Source organism: Rattus norvegicus, chromosome X (assembly GCF_036323735.1).
Source record: "Rattus norvegicus strain BN/NHsdMcwi chromosome X, GRCr8, whole genome shotgun sequence".
In the NCBI taxonomy this organism is placed as follows: domain Eukaryota; kingdom Metazoa; phylum Chordata; class Mammalia; order Rodentia; family Muridae; genus Rattus; species Rattus norvegicus.
In genome coordinates this window covers 140,575,574-140,590,290 of record NC_086039.1, presented here as the reverse complement: position 1 = coordinate 140,590,290, position 14,717 = coordinate 140,575,574, and the positions used below count along the sequence as shown (strand labels likewise).

At 45.2% G+C, this 14,717-nt stretch overlaps 1 protein-coding gene across 1 annotated transcript; it reads left to right on the top strand.

The window, feature by feature from the left end:
• The first annotated feature begins 10,556 nt into the window (after positions 1-10,556).
• Positions 10,557-14,473, top strand: Gpr101 (G protein-coupled receptor 101). Its single transcript, NM_001108258.1, has 2 exons — positions 10,557-10,710; positions 12,442-14,473. The coding sequence occupies exon 2, from the start codon at positions 12,515-12,517 to the stop codon at positions 14,039-14,041; it is 1,527 nt and encodes a 508-aa protein (NP_001101728.1). The 5' UTR covers positions 10,557-10,710; positions 12,442-12,514; the 3' UTR covers positions 14,042-14,473.
• The last annotated feature ends 244 nt before the right edge of the window (positions 14,474-14,717 follow it).

Below are 14,717 nucleotides of genomic sequence, written 5' to 3'. Positions count from 1 at the left end.
AGTCAGTTATGGGGACAGAGTGTTCTGCTTTCGGGTGTGTAGTTTTTCCTCTCTACAGGTCTTCAGCTGTTCCTGTGGGCCTGTGTCTTGAGTTCACCAGGCAGCTTTCTTGCAGCAGAAAATTTGGTCTTACCTGTGGTCCTGAGGCTCAAGTTCGCTCGTGGGGTGCTGTCCACGGGCTCTCTGCAGCGGCAGCAACCAGGAAGACCTGTGCCGCCCCTTCCGGGAGCTTCAGTGCACCAGGGTTCCAGATGGTCTTTGGCTTTTTCCTCTGGCGTCCGAGATGTGTGTGCAGGGAGCAGTCTCTTCTGGTTTCCCAGGCTTGTCTGCCTCTCTGAAGGTTTAGCTCTCCCTCCCACGGGATTTGGGTGCAGAGAACTGTTTATCCGGTCTGTTTCTTTCAGGTTCCAGCGGTGTCTCAGGCAGGGGTCCTGCCGCTCCTGGGCCCTCCCCCACGGGAGCCCAGAGGCCTTATACAGTTTCCTCTTGGGCCAGGGATGTGGGCAGGGGTGAGCAGTGTTGGTGGTCTCTTCCGCTCTGCAGCCTCAGGAGTGCCCACCTGACCAGGCGGTTGGGTCTCTCTCTCACCGGGTCTGGGAGCAGAGAGCTGCTGCGGGCCGGGATCCGCGGGTGTGGGACTTCCAGTAAACACAGAACGTGCCCGGTCCTAGAGAAATTCTGCTTCGGTGTGTCCCAAGCTCACCAGGCAGCTTTCTTGCAGCAGAAAATTTGGTCTTACCTGTGGTCCCGAGGCTCAGGTTCGCTCGTGGGGTGCTGCCCACGGGCTCTCTGCAGCGGCAGCAACCAGGAAGACCTGTGCCGCCCCTTCCGGGAGCTTCAGTGCACCAGGGTTCCAGATGGTCTTTGGCTTTTTCCTCTGGCATCCGAGATGTGTGTGCAGGGAGCAGTCTCTTCTGGTTTCCCAGGCTTCTCTGCCTCTCTGAAGGTTTAGCTCTCCCTCCCATGGGATTTGGGTGCAGAGAACTGTTTATCCGGTCTGTTTCTTTCAGGTTCCGGCGGTGTCTCAGGCAGGGGTCCTGCCGCTCCTGGGCCCTCCCCCACGGGAGCCCAGAGGCCTTATACAGTTTCCTCTTGGGCCAGGGATGTGGGCAGGGGTGAGCAGAGTTGGTGGTCTCTTCCGCTCTGCAGCCTCAGGAGTGCCCACCTGACCAGGCGGTTGGGTCTCTCTCTCCTGTATATGGCTTTTACTATGTTTAGGTATGGGCCTTGAATTCCTATTCTTTCCAGGACTTTTATCATGAAGGGGTGTTGAATTTTGTCAAATGCTTTCTCAGCATCTAATGAAATGATCATGTGGTTTTGTTCTTTCAGTTTGTTTACATAATGGATCACGTTGATGATTTTCCGTACATTAAAACATCCCTGCATGCCTGGGATGAAGCCTACTTGATCATGGTGGATGATTGTTTTGATGTGCTCTTGGATTCGGTTTGCCAGAATTTTATTGAGTATTTTTGCGTCGATATTCATAAGGGAAATTGATCTGAAGTTCTGTTTCTTTGTTGGGTCCTTGTGTGGTTTAGGTATAAGAGTAATTGTGGCTTCATAGAAGGAATTTGGTAGTGCTCCATCTGTTTCAATTTTCTGAAATAGTTTGGACAGTATTGGTATGAGGTCTTCTATGAAGGTCTGATAGAATTCTGCACTAAATCTGTCTGGACCTGGGCTCTTTTTAGTTGGGAGACCTTTAATGACTGCTTCTATTTCGTTAGGAGTTATGGGGTTGTTTAAATGGTTTATCTGTTCCTGATTTAACTTCGGTAGCTGGTATCTGTCTAAGAAATTGTCCATTTCCTGCAGATTTTCAAGTTTTGTTGTATATAGGCTTTTGTAGTAGGATCTGATGATTTTTTGAATTTCCTCTGAATCTGTAGTTATGTCTCCCTTTTCATTTCTCATTTTATTAATTTGGACACACTCTGTGTCCTCTCGTTAGTCTGGCTAAGCGTTTATCTATCATGTTGATTTTCTCAAAGAACCAACTTTTGGTTATGTTGATTCTTTCTATGGTCCTTTTTGTTTCTACTTGGCTGATTTCAGCTCTGAGTTTGATTATTTCCTGCCTTCTACGCCTCCTGGGTGTATTTCCTTCTTTTTGTTCTAGAGATTTTAGGTGTGCTGTCAAGCTGCTGATATATGCTCTCTCCTGTTTCTTTATGCAGGCACTCAGAGCTATGCGTTTTCCTCTTATCACAGCTTTCATTGTGTCCCATAAGTTTGGGTATGTTGTACCTTCATTTTCATTAAGTTCTAAGAAGTCTTTAATTTCTTTCTTTATTTCTTCCTTGACCAGGTTATCGTTGAGTAGAGCATTGTTCAACTTCCACGTATATGTGGGCGTTCTTCCCTTATTGTTATTGAAGACCAGCTTTAGGCTATGGTGGTCTGATAGCACGCATGGTATTATTTCTATCTTTCTGTACCCGTTGAGGCCCATTTTTTTGACCAATTATATGGTCAATTTGGAAGAAAGTACCATGAGGTGCTGAGAACAAGGTATATCCTTTTGCTTTAGGATAGAATGTTCTATAAATATCTGTTAAGTCCATTTGGTTCATGACTTCTCTTAGTCTGTCTATGTCTCTACTTAATTTCTGTTTCCATGACCTGGCCATTGATGAGAGTGGTGTGTTAAAATCTCCTACTATTATTGTGTGAGGTGCAATGTGTGTTTTGAACTTTAGTAAGATTACTTTTACATATGTAGGTGCCCTTGTATTTGGAGCATAGATATTTAGGATTGAGAGTTCATCTTGGTGCAATTTTCCTTTGGTGAATATGAAGTGTCCTTCCTTATCTTTTTTGATGACTTTTAGTTGAAAATCAATTTTATTCGATATTAGAATGGCTACTCCAGCTTGCTTCTTCAGACCATTTGCTTGGAAAGTTGTTTTCCAGCCTTTCACTCTGAGGTAGTGTCTGTCTTTGTGTCTGAGGTGTGTTTCCTGTAGACAGCAGAATGCAGGGTCCTCATTGCAATCCAGTTTGTTAATCTATTTCTTTTTATTGGGGAGTTGAGGCCATTGATGCTGAGAGATATTAAGAAAAAGTGATTATTGCTTCCTGTTATATTCATATATGGATGTGAGGTTATGTTTGTGTGCTTTTCTTCTCTTTGTTTTGTTGCCAAAACGATTAGTTTCTTGCTTCTTCTAGGGTGTAGCTTGCCTCCTTATTTTGGGCTTTACCATTTATTATCCTTTGTAGCGCTGGATTTATAGAAAGATATTGTGTAAATTTGGTTTTGTCATGGAATATCTTGGTTTCTCCATCTATGTTAATTGAGAGTTTTGCTGGATACAGTAACCTGGGCTGGCATTTGTGTTCTCGTAGGGTGTGTATGACATCTGTCCAGGATTTTCTGGTTTTCATAGTCTCTGACAAAAACCTGGTGTGATTCTGATAGGTCTGCCTTTATATGTTACTTGACCTTTTTCCCTTACTGCTTTTAATATTCTTTCTTTATTTTGTGCATTTGGTGTTTTGACTATTATGTGACAGGAGGAGTTTCTTTTCTGGTTCAATCTATTTGGAGTTCTGTAGGCTTCTTGTATGCTTATGGGCATCTCTTTCTTTAGGTTAGAGAAGTTTTCTTCTATGATTTTGTTGAAGATATTTACTGGTCCTGTGAGCTGGGAGTCTTCACTCTCTTCTATACCTATTATCCTTAGGTTTGATCTTCTCATTGAGTCCTGGATTTCCTGTATGTTTTGGACCATTAGCTTTTTCTGCTTTACATTATCTTTGACAGTTGTGTTGATGATTTCTATGGAATCTTCTGCTCCTGAGATTCTCTCTTCTATCTCTTGTATTCTGTTGGTGATGCTTGTATCTACAGCTGCTTGTCTCTTCCTTTGGCTTTCTATATCCAGGGTTGTTTCCCTGTGTTCTTTCTTGATTGCTTTTATTTCCATTTTTAATTCCTTCAACTGTTTGATTGTGTTTTCCTGGAATTCTTTCAGGGATTTTTGTGATTCCTCTCTATAGTCTTCTACTTGTCTATTTATGTTTTCCTGCATTTCTCTAAGGGAGTTCTTCATGTCTTTTTTGAAGTACTCCAGCATCATGATCAAATATGATTTTAAATCTAGATCTTGCTTTTCTGGTGTGTTTGGATATTCAGTGTTTGCTTTGGTGGGAGAATTGGGCTCCGATGATGCCATGTAGTCTTGGTTTCTGTTGCTTGGGTTCCTGTGCTTGCCTCTGGCCATCAGATTATCTCTGGTGTTACTTTGTTCTGCTATTTCTGACAGTGGCTGGACTGTCCTATAAGTCTGTGTGACAGGAGTACTGTAGACCTGTTTTCCTGTTTTCCTGTTTTCTTTCAGCCAGTTATGGGGACAGAGTGTTCTGCTTTCGGGCGTGTAGTTTTTCCTATGTACAGGTCTTCAGCTGTTCCTGTGGGCCTGTGTCCTGAGTTCACCAGGCAGGTCACTTGGAGCAGAAAAGTTGGTCTTACCTGTGGTCCCGAGGCTCAAGTTTGCTAGTGGGGTGTTGCTTATGAGCTCTCTGTGAGGACAGCAACCAGGAGGACCTGCGTCAACCTTACCGAGAACCCCCGTGCACCAGGGTCCCAGATGGCATTTGGTGTTTTCCTCTAGAGTCAGAAATGTGAGCAGAGTGTAGTCTCTTCTGGCTTCCCAGGCCTGTCTGCCTCTCTGAAGGTTTAGCTCTCCCTCCCACGGGATTTGGGTGCAGAGAACTGTTAATCTGATCCTTCAGTTTCCGGTGGTGTCTTGGGCGCAGGGGACCTGCAGCTCCAGTGCCCCTATCTACCGTATCCCAGAGGCCGTATACAGTTTCAGGTTGATATTTTCTAATTCCATCCACTTGCCTAAGAAATTAATGAAGTCATTGTTTTTAATAGCTGAGTAGTACTCCATTGTGTAAATGTACCACATTTTCTGTATCCATTCTTCTGCTGAGTTCTTTCCAGCTTCTGGCTATTATAAATAAGGCTGCTATGAACATAGTGGAGCATGTGTCATTGCTGTATGTTGGAGCATCTTTTGGGTATATGCCCAGGAGTGGTATAGCTGGGTCCTCAGGCAGTACTATGTCCAATTTACTGAGCAACCTCAAGACTGATTTCCAGAGTGGTTGTACGAACTTGCAATCCCATCAACAATGAATAAGTGTTCCTCTTTCGCCACATCCTTGCCAGCATCTGCTGTCACCTGAGTTTTTGATCTTAGCCATTCTAACTGGTATGAGGTGGAATCTGGTGGCTTACATGTAGAACAAAGCAAATTGATCCATGCTTATCACCCTGTACAAAGCTTAAGTCCAATGGATCAAGGACCTCCACATCAAACCAGATATACTCAAACTAATAGTAGAAAAAGTGGGGAAGCATCTCAAACACATGGGCACTGGAGAAATTTTCCTGAACAAAACACCAATGGCTTATGCTGTAAGATCAAGAATCAACAAATGGGACCTCATATAATTGCAAAGCTTCTGTAAGGAAAAGGATGCTGTCATTAGGACAAAATGGCAAACAACAGATTGGGAAACGATCTTTACCAATCCTACATCCCATAGCAGGCTAATATCCAATATGTACAAAGAATTCAGTAAGTTAGACTCCAGATAGTTTAATAGTTTAACCCTATTAAAAATGGGGTACAGAGCCAAACAAAGAAATCTCAGTTGAGGAATAGTAAACGGCTGAGAAGTACCTAAAGAAATGTTCACCATCCTTAGTCATTAGGGAAATGCAAATCAAAACAACCCTGAGATTCCACCTCACACCAGTCAGAATGGCTAATATCAAAAACTCAGGTGACAGTGGATGCTGGCAAGGATGTAGTTGGAGCCTTCCAATGCTTATTTAAGCTTTCTTATGTTGGAACAGACAAACTGCACTAAGGCTCACTGGACTCTATCATTGAGGCAATCTCTTTTTCTCCTGAGCACTCAGCCTGATGACTTGAATAGTGTGTGGTCATTTTCTGACTGACAATTGAAAGACTAAGCAACTCCTAGACTTATGAGAGCTCTAGAAATCCCTTTTCTTCTTTCTGAGTGTTTCTTGCTCTGACCTTGTACAGTTTCTTCATGTGAATGTGATCAAAATGCAGCCAAAGACATGTGAGGAACTTACCACAGACATTCCAGAGCTTTCTTTTGGGGCCACTCATACCACCTGAGTTCTATTTAAAATGTCTCTTCAGTTTAGGGATATGTAGGTTCAGTCTGGGCTTCATGGGCACTCTCTCTAGGTCCCACACTAGAACAACTGGAGAACTCACCCCTCCTTTAAGGATTATTGTCTTGTATGGAATTTTTTCCAAACGTCTAAGGGTCATTATTTCATGTGATTGGCACATTTTTTAAAAGTTGCATGAGGTAAAGAGCTAAATCCACCCCCTGTTATTCTTCAATGGCTAGACACAGAGTGTATCTCTACATCAAAACATATCTGGGTTAGACTAGGTTTTACACTCATAGTAATACCAGATAACTAGTAAGAAGTCTGAGTTATAAACTGGTCAGAATATTTTTTAGTATATGTGTTTATTTATTCACTTTACAAGGCAATATCAGCCCCCTTCTTCCCAGTACCCCCTTATGCAGCTCCTTCCCTCTTTCCTCCCTCCCTTCTCAGAACTCCCATCCCTACCCATCTCCTCGCAGGTTTCATTCGATGTATTATAGAACAGAGATCAAGAAAGGTGGTGCCTTCCCAAAGTCACATTGTAAGCTGGCCACAGAAATCAAGCCTTCACTCACATTGTGATTTTCTACTCTGTTCCTCTTATAACCCAGTTTATGTGGATAGATTTTAGCTTTGAAATCCAAACTTCATGCTTCCCTGGGCTATAGAATGGACAATTATTAACTCCCACCTAGATGCTATTTCATTTTGATTGAATTTTGCAGACACAACTCCTAGGGGTTGTCTGAAAGTAAATACTACCAGAGTACCTCAAAGCATTGAAAAATTAAAACATTTGCATGGCAGTCACTCCAGGACAAAACTATATATTTCCTCCATTGATTTATTGTGAACTTCCTATGTAGGAAGGCATGTGATTTAGAATTTAGATTGCTTTCCTTAAAAGAAAGCCAACTTTTTTGTAGTGGTATTTGTACTCCCACAAGACCAATGACTCCTAGTCCCTTTTCACCTGAACTCAAATATTTTGGTCTTGCCTAAGTCTTAATAAACCCTGCTGTCTTTACCCTTCCTTAAAGTAGCCTAGGAAACGCTGGTTTCAACCAGAATTGGTTTTAACAATTAGCTTCAATACTTAACTGGATTATTTTGAATAATATAGACCTAAACTCTCTGTAAGGGCAGTTATTGCTCTATAGCACATTAGCATTATAATTAATTAGTCATCTCATATTTTAGCCCCTTTCAAACAATGAACAATTGGCAGGGTTTTTTTTTGGTTTTTGAGATTTATTTTGTGTATGTTTTGCCTGCATGTGGGCATGCAGCACCCACAGAATCCAGAAGAAGGCATCATATCCCCGTTGGAACTGGAGTTACAGAAGGATATAAATTGTGATATGAGTATTGGGAATCGAACTCGGGGTCTCTAGAACAGCTGTCAGTGGTCTTAGTCCCTGCTCAATCTCTCCAGCCTCTTTTTTTCCTTAATGGTGTACAAGATATTGTCCCCTCTAAAACTACAGTACTAATCCCCCAAAGCAGAATGTCTTCAATGGTTAAATACAGTAAAGTAAGCATAGGGCCTGATAAACATTCCAAGACCTCTTGGTAATTATGTCATCCAGTCGTCATCATCATCATATCATCATCATCATCATCAGCAGCAGCAGCAGCAGCAGCAGCAGCAGCAGCAATGATAAGAAACAATACCTGACCAGGATACAGGCCTCCCAACTTCTTCCTTCACTGTTAGTAGATAAACTTGACCTCCGAATCTGACAAGTTGGAGGCTACCATGCTGCTGACCAATATTCCAGCTTTTTACTTTACTTGGGCTCTAGGACTTTCTCTTATTAGTAGAATTTTGCCATCTCCTCTAACTGTCTAAGTACCATCTTCTTAGTGTCCCCTTTGCTACTATGGAAGTAGTTCTGTTGTTTCAAAGGCTTTCTAGTTGAAGGTTTCCTTAAGTCATTAAAAAATAAGAACGACCAGGGCTTAAAGTCACATCTGCCTTCCTCAGTGCTCTTCCAGTGTCCTATGTTGAGGAGTTGATATCCAGATGTCTTTGAAATTCAAAGGCATCAAGTCCGCTCAGGTATGAAGTGGAAAGTCCCTTGAGAATGAAGCAGTGGAGTACATGTCCCCGTACACAAAAGTGGCTTGCATTTCTCCCCAGCTTTTTCTTGGTTTTATTAGTATATGATGAATTACAATGCTTTACCACACACACACACACACACACACACACACACACACACACACACACTCCATCCCAATCAAACAGCTCTCACTGTACTCATGACTATAGCTGTGGACTTCATGAACTGGCCCTGGGACGCCAACCTTGGACATGTATGCACAGGTTATCTGAGGGTCCTCTGCCGACTTCTGGCAGTCTCAGGAGAATCCCCAGGAACAAAGAAGAAGGAGCAGGAAAGAATGGTGTTTGTCTCTGGCCATTTGGAGCAAGGAGCTTGACTGTTTCGTAAGCAATTGTAAAATAATCGAGTCTGAATTAAATGATGCTTAACGGTGTGTGCTGCCCAGGACTCTACACTCCGGTCAGTGTGAAGCTACGATTAATAATAGTGGGGGATTGTTAGAGAAACTGTCTCCAGGAAAAACGAGCAGCTTTTTTACCATTCAACCTTGGGAAGATAAAATCAGGCCTAGCAGAAAAAGACAAACGATCTAAGAGAAAAAGCAGGACTTAAAATCCAAAGAGCATCCTGGGACATGATGCACCCGCCTCATCTCCCTGTCCCAGAGGCAAGTAGTAGGAAGAAGAGAGAATGTTTTTGTTCCGCAAATCAACTATCTCAGAATCCTGTGGTCATCCTGTAACATCCTAATATTTCTTGCCTCTTGTTCCTCTCAAGTGCTAATTTCTCCTTTCCTGGAGACTCTTCTGTGTGCCCTGTCAAGCTCTTCTTGTGTTTCCTATGGCATCATCTCTTCTACCATTTCTCCATCCAATGTCCCATCTGCCTCCACCCAAGCAGAGCATGAAGAAGCAGAAACCTCACCACACTGCCTTGCATGTGAATAAAAGAGAAATCAATGAACACAAATGGCTTAACACATGTCAGTATTCAGCTTGAGTGAAAAGAACATAATGGGTTATTTGGTTTCAGTATAATTGTGTATACTTTAAATTGCTCATAATAGAACAGATCTCCAACAGTTCTCTGTCACGTTAAAGCCCAAAGTCCTCAGATTTGCCTTCCAAGTCTCCCAAGGCTGTCTGTAAAATGCCATGCCACACAGCCTTTCTTCTGTATTTCCCAACCTTGGCATGCAGCCCTATCTCTGACCATGCACTTCTATGTAACAGAGCATCTGTCTCCTTTGCTGCCTACAAGGAATTTCCTCCTCTCTTAGAAGCAGACAAGTGAAAACACTCCCTGATCCATCAAAGACACCTTCCCGGATGCTCCCTTATCCTAAGAAGGTTCCTCCTCTGGCCTGCTCTACGTATATGCTCAACAAGTTTTCAAAAGAGCAGAATGTTTTGGTTCATCAAATAACTGTGATATCTACTTGAACTCGGGCAAATAAAATAGTCTTGGCTTCTGCTTCTGTCTCTAGGAAGTGGAAAGCAGTATTTGTCTCACAAGGTGGGGGCACCCTTCTGTTCTGCTGCATCTGAAAACAGAGGAAGATGTTATAGGGTGAAGGAGAGAGGAAAAAGGGAAGAGGAAGGGAAGAGGGAAGCAGAAAAAGAAGGACAAAGAAGGGAGGGAGGCAACAAGGGAAGACGGGAGAGGGAGAAAGGGAAAGAGACAGAGACAGAAACAGACGCAGAGAGACTGGCAAACAGGCTTTAAACAGATAGTATGGATAAATTACCCAGCTTGTCTAACTAAGATGACATGTGGTATGGTCCTGAAGCCTACAGGTAAGACACTGTTGTTTATAGGAGCTAGTGAAAAATCAAAGCCGTGTGATTCCTCTCTGAGAATCTAAGGCAGCCCATGTTTGGGGAAGGTCTTCAGAGATCAAGAGTAGAATCTCTCAACCTCTCTTTATAAATACTCTGAAAGTCAGTGGCAGTGACTCTGCCCAAAATCCAGGGGCTAGGAGCTAGAGGCTAGAAGCTAGGGTTTGCATGAAAATTCGCCCTGGTGACAACTCCAGTCTGTGAGCATCAGAGTGCCTGCAGTTGGATGCAGGGTGACAGAATCTGTGTGGGTCCATCGCGAGTCATCCTCCCTCCCTCCTTCCCGCTCCACCGCCGCTGCCACCAGCTTAGCTCCTCTGGGTTCGGGCCTCGTGCGTCACCAGCGCGGGCGGGGACAAAGGGGAGGGGGGGCGCCTCAAGGTGAGGGCACCGCGATGCCTTAAGAAGCCGCGCGCCCCCGCCACAGCTCAGAGCTTGTGGCGCTGTGCGCTGGCTGGACGTGCGGGCATAGGCTCAGTGCCCCGCTCCCGCCGCGCCCGCTGCTCCTTCCACTCGGTGCGAGCTCGCAGCCGCCTGTGCCCCGAAAGGTGGCCAGACAGCGCGGCGAGCCCCGAGGGATCGGTCCCCAGCTCCTGCTGCGCAAAGCCTCCTGCAGCAACAGGTAAGCTGCGGGCTTCCGCTCTGGTTTTAGCGAGTCCTACATCCCAAACGGTCCCCTACCCCAAGCGCCAGAGCACCCCTTTGCCAAGGCTAGAGGTAACTAAGGTGGCACGCGCCGGTCGGTCAGCTAGGGCTCTCAGGTTGCCCTTGAATATCCTGGGCACTTTCTCTAATGTATCCTCTCTTCCTACCTAATTTTCTTGTTTCCTTTCCTACAATCTCTCTTCTCAACCTCTTTTCTTATTCTGTTTAGCTCTTTCTCCATCTTTCCATGCCCGTTTCCTACTGTTCCCCTACTCTCTCCCATTCTCCCTTTCCCCCTCTCTCTCCCACTCTTAAGATTTTATTTGTTCCTTCTTGGTTCTCCTTCTAAACCAGTCTCTTACTTTTCTTTATGTCTCCCATTTCCCTTCTTTTTCTCTCCACCTCTTGGGGTATCTCACTCTCGCCCTCTCAGACCCCTGCTCCTGTCCTTGCTCACACCTGGCTCTTTCCCTATTTTCATTCTTCCCAGCTCGCTCCCCTCACCTCCAGTCCTCCGGGTGACACTGATAGCCCGCTGGAGAATATAGTAAATTTTGGAGAATATAGTGAATTTTGGAGAATATAGTGAATTTTGGACATGGGGCAGGGTAATAGGTATCCACCTTGCATGCTTCAACCACCATTGCGCTATTGAAAAACTGCTTTTTATCTGATAAAGCCCTTGAGGCCACGACAGCAACTGGTTTCCATGGCAAGATAAAGTCAGCAGAGAAAGGTACAAGGAGATAAAGATCCAGCTGGGGGGAAACTAAGGTGGTGGTGGGCTCTCAGAGAAGGCTGCTGAGAGACAGTGATGTGTGTCCCTTAAAAGAGGTAGAGAAAGAGTTTGGCAGTGGTACTGGGGTGCTGAGAATGAGAGACAGAGATTAACTAGAATTTATACCTAGAAATACCTGAGGGTTAGAGACCAGGAGAGGGAAAGGTGAGGCAAGAAGCAGAATTTAGGTACTGAGAACACCAGTACATGAAGACAGGAAGGGATACAGAGAAGCATAGAGAAAGAGTAATCACACAGGTGTTGGTGTGAGACCCAAGGAAAAAAAGAGCGTACATAGCAATAGGGTAAGTTCACTAGTGAAAAAATACACAGAGATTGAGAGACAGTGAGAGACAAAGAACTGAGAATGGGAGAGGGTGGAGTGAGGGAAGAGCGGAGGGAGGGGGCAAGAGGGAGAGAGAGAATTATAAGACAGACAATGCCACTACCAGACATAGACTGACTATGCCCATGCCAGTGGGGAACTGAAAAACAGACTAGAGTGTGAAGGATGAGACAATGCCCATAGAAACAGGGGCATATATTCTGTACAGAGGAAAAGTGCCCCAGTATAACATTGGAGAGAGAATTCTAGATGCATAGGCAGCAGATACACAGTACGAGTGCATGTGTCAGTGAGACAGATGTGTCAGCCAGATAGAAGAAAACCCAAGAGACATTGAAGGGGACATGCTAAGGGAGTGCTCACTGCTAACAGAAAGGACAATTAAGACAAAGAGCATTAACACAGAAGAGCCCCCAGCACTGAGACCCCAAGCGTTAGTCAAAGAGCCAGAGAAGCTGCTCTGATCGGGGTTAGGACTGCACAGGGATGGAAGAAAGGGGTCCTGCAGCAATGCTGCTGGTCTCAGAGGCTTGTCTCTGCAAGGCACTAAGAATGCCCACATGTTTTTCTCGTCCTCAATATAGATAGTGTGCAGCATCGCTGCCTACTAGGGCAGACATTGAGCTGGATCTTCTCTCCTGCCTGTGTGACATCACCATGCCATCCAGCTGCACCAACAGTACTCAAGAGAACAACAGCAGCCGAGTGTGCCTGCCCCTCTCCAAGATGCCTATTAGCATCGCTCACGGCATCATCCGCTCCGTTGTGCTGCTCATCATCCTTGGTGTAGCCTTTGTGGGTAACGTAGTGCTGGGTTATGTATTGCACCGTAAGCCACACTTGCTGCAGGTGACCAACCGGTTCATATTTAACCTGCTTGTCACTGACCTGCTGCAGGTTGCTCTCGTGGCCCCCTGGGTGGTGTCCACTGCCATTCCTTTCTTCTGGCCTCTCAACATCCACTTCTGCACTGCCCTGGTTAGCCTCACCCACTTATTTGCCTTTGCCAGTGTCAATACCATTGTGGTGGTGTCGATAGATCGTTACCTGTCCATCATCCACCCTCTTTCCTACCCATCCAAGATGACCAACCGACGTAGTTACATTCTCCTCTATGGCACCTGGATTGCAGCCTTCCTGCAGAGCACACCTCCACTCTATGGCTGGGGCCACGCCACTTTTGACGACCGTAATGCCTTCTGTTCCATGATCTGGGGTGACAGTCCTGCCTATACCGTTGTCAGTGTGGTATCCTTCCTCGTTATTCCACTGGGTGTTATGATTGCCTGCTATTCAGTGGTGTTTGGTGCAGCCAGAAGGCAGCAAGCTCTCCTGTATAAGGCCAAGAGCCACCGCTTCCAGGTCAGAGTCAAGGACTCTGTGGTGCATGAGAATGAACAGGGAGCAAAGAGGGATGAATGCCAGGACGAGAATGAGTTTGAGGACCAAGATGAAGGTGGTCAGGAAAGCACCAGCATGTTGGATGAGGGTGCCATGGTAGCTGAGAACAGCAGCATGAAGACCGGAGCAGGAAGCCTGGATTTCTGTGCAAGTATCCTGGCGGCTATGGGCAGTGAAGAGGTCAGTAATGGGAGCATGGAGGGGCTGGAACTGAGCACTGAAATCCAGGCTAGCAGCGCAAAGGCAAACACGGACCGCAGAGATGTCAATCAGTGCAACATTTACGTGGGCGAAGATGACGTAGAGTTTGGCATGGATGAAATCCATTTCAACGAGGATGATGTCGAGGCAATGCGTATTCCAGAGAGCCGTCCACCCAGTCGTCGAAACAGCACCAGCAACCCACCTTTGCCTCCATGCTATGAGTGCAAAGCTGCTAGAGTGATCTTCATCATCATTTTCTCCTATGTGCTGTCTCTGGGGCCCTACTGCTTCCTGGCAGTGCTGGCTGTGTGGGTGGATATCGATTCCCAGGTACCCCAGTGGGTGATCACCATAATAATCTGGCTTTTTTTCCTGCAGTGCTGCGTCCACCCATATGTCTATGGCTATATGCACAAGAGCATTAAGAAGGAAATCAAGGAGGTACTGAAGAAGTTAACCTGTAAGAAAAGCACCTCTGTAGACGATAGCCATCCTGAGCTTCGCGAAACTGAAGCTGGCACAGAGGGAGGTACTGAAGGCAAGGCTATCCCCTCTCATGATTCGGCTACTTCACCTTAAAGTTAGCACTAAGGCAAACTTTAATTGTACACAAAAACAGAAACCAAGAGCAGCTTTCTATTCAGCGCACCGCCCACAATCTCATTAGTGCCAGTGCTTACCATTTCAGGCAAAGGTGTTGCACACGCATCGTTTCCCACCACATGGCAGATAAATAGAAGGAAGAAGTAGGGACTTGGATCTTTCCTGAAAAGCATGGACTTAGGATCCCCACCAAATATATAGACAGATATACACATATTAGGCTCTAGATTTCCCAAAGCAAGGGCTATCTGCTTTGGAACTGTTCGTGGTATTTTGCCTGTCTCCCCAGAGCTATCACATGTCCGCTTTAGCTCTGAGAAAAGGAAGTGCAATGCTTATGGACATAAGGACTGCTTGGCCTTCAGGTCAGGAACTCATGGGTCGGGGCTACATTATTGTGTTCAGCTGAAAGAAAAGAAATTGACCAAATCACGTATGGAGCCCAAAAAGCAGAGCTAGATGGATGGATCACCATAGGAGCAGATTTCTGTACCAGAGAGTCCCGTGGTATGGTGAAAAGACTATAAAACAAGCTGCAACAAAGGTGGATTGTACAGTGAGACCATAAAGAAAGCTTCTAGGTCTTCAAAGGGGATCCAGAAAAGGGCAAACCTGAAATGAGGAGCTAGGTCAAAGGAAGAAATGGAGAAAT

What these genes read in the sequence shown, in the direction of transcription:
- Gpr101 (NM_001108258.1), top strand. Translation starts at nt 12,515, where the DNA reads ATGCCATCCAGCTGCACCAACAGTACTCAAGAGAACAACAGCAGCCGA.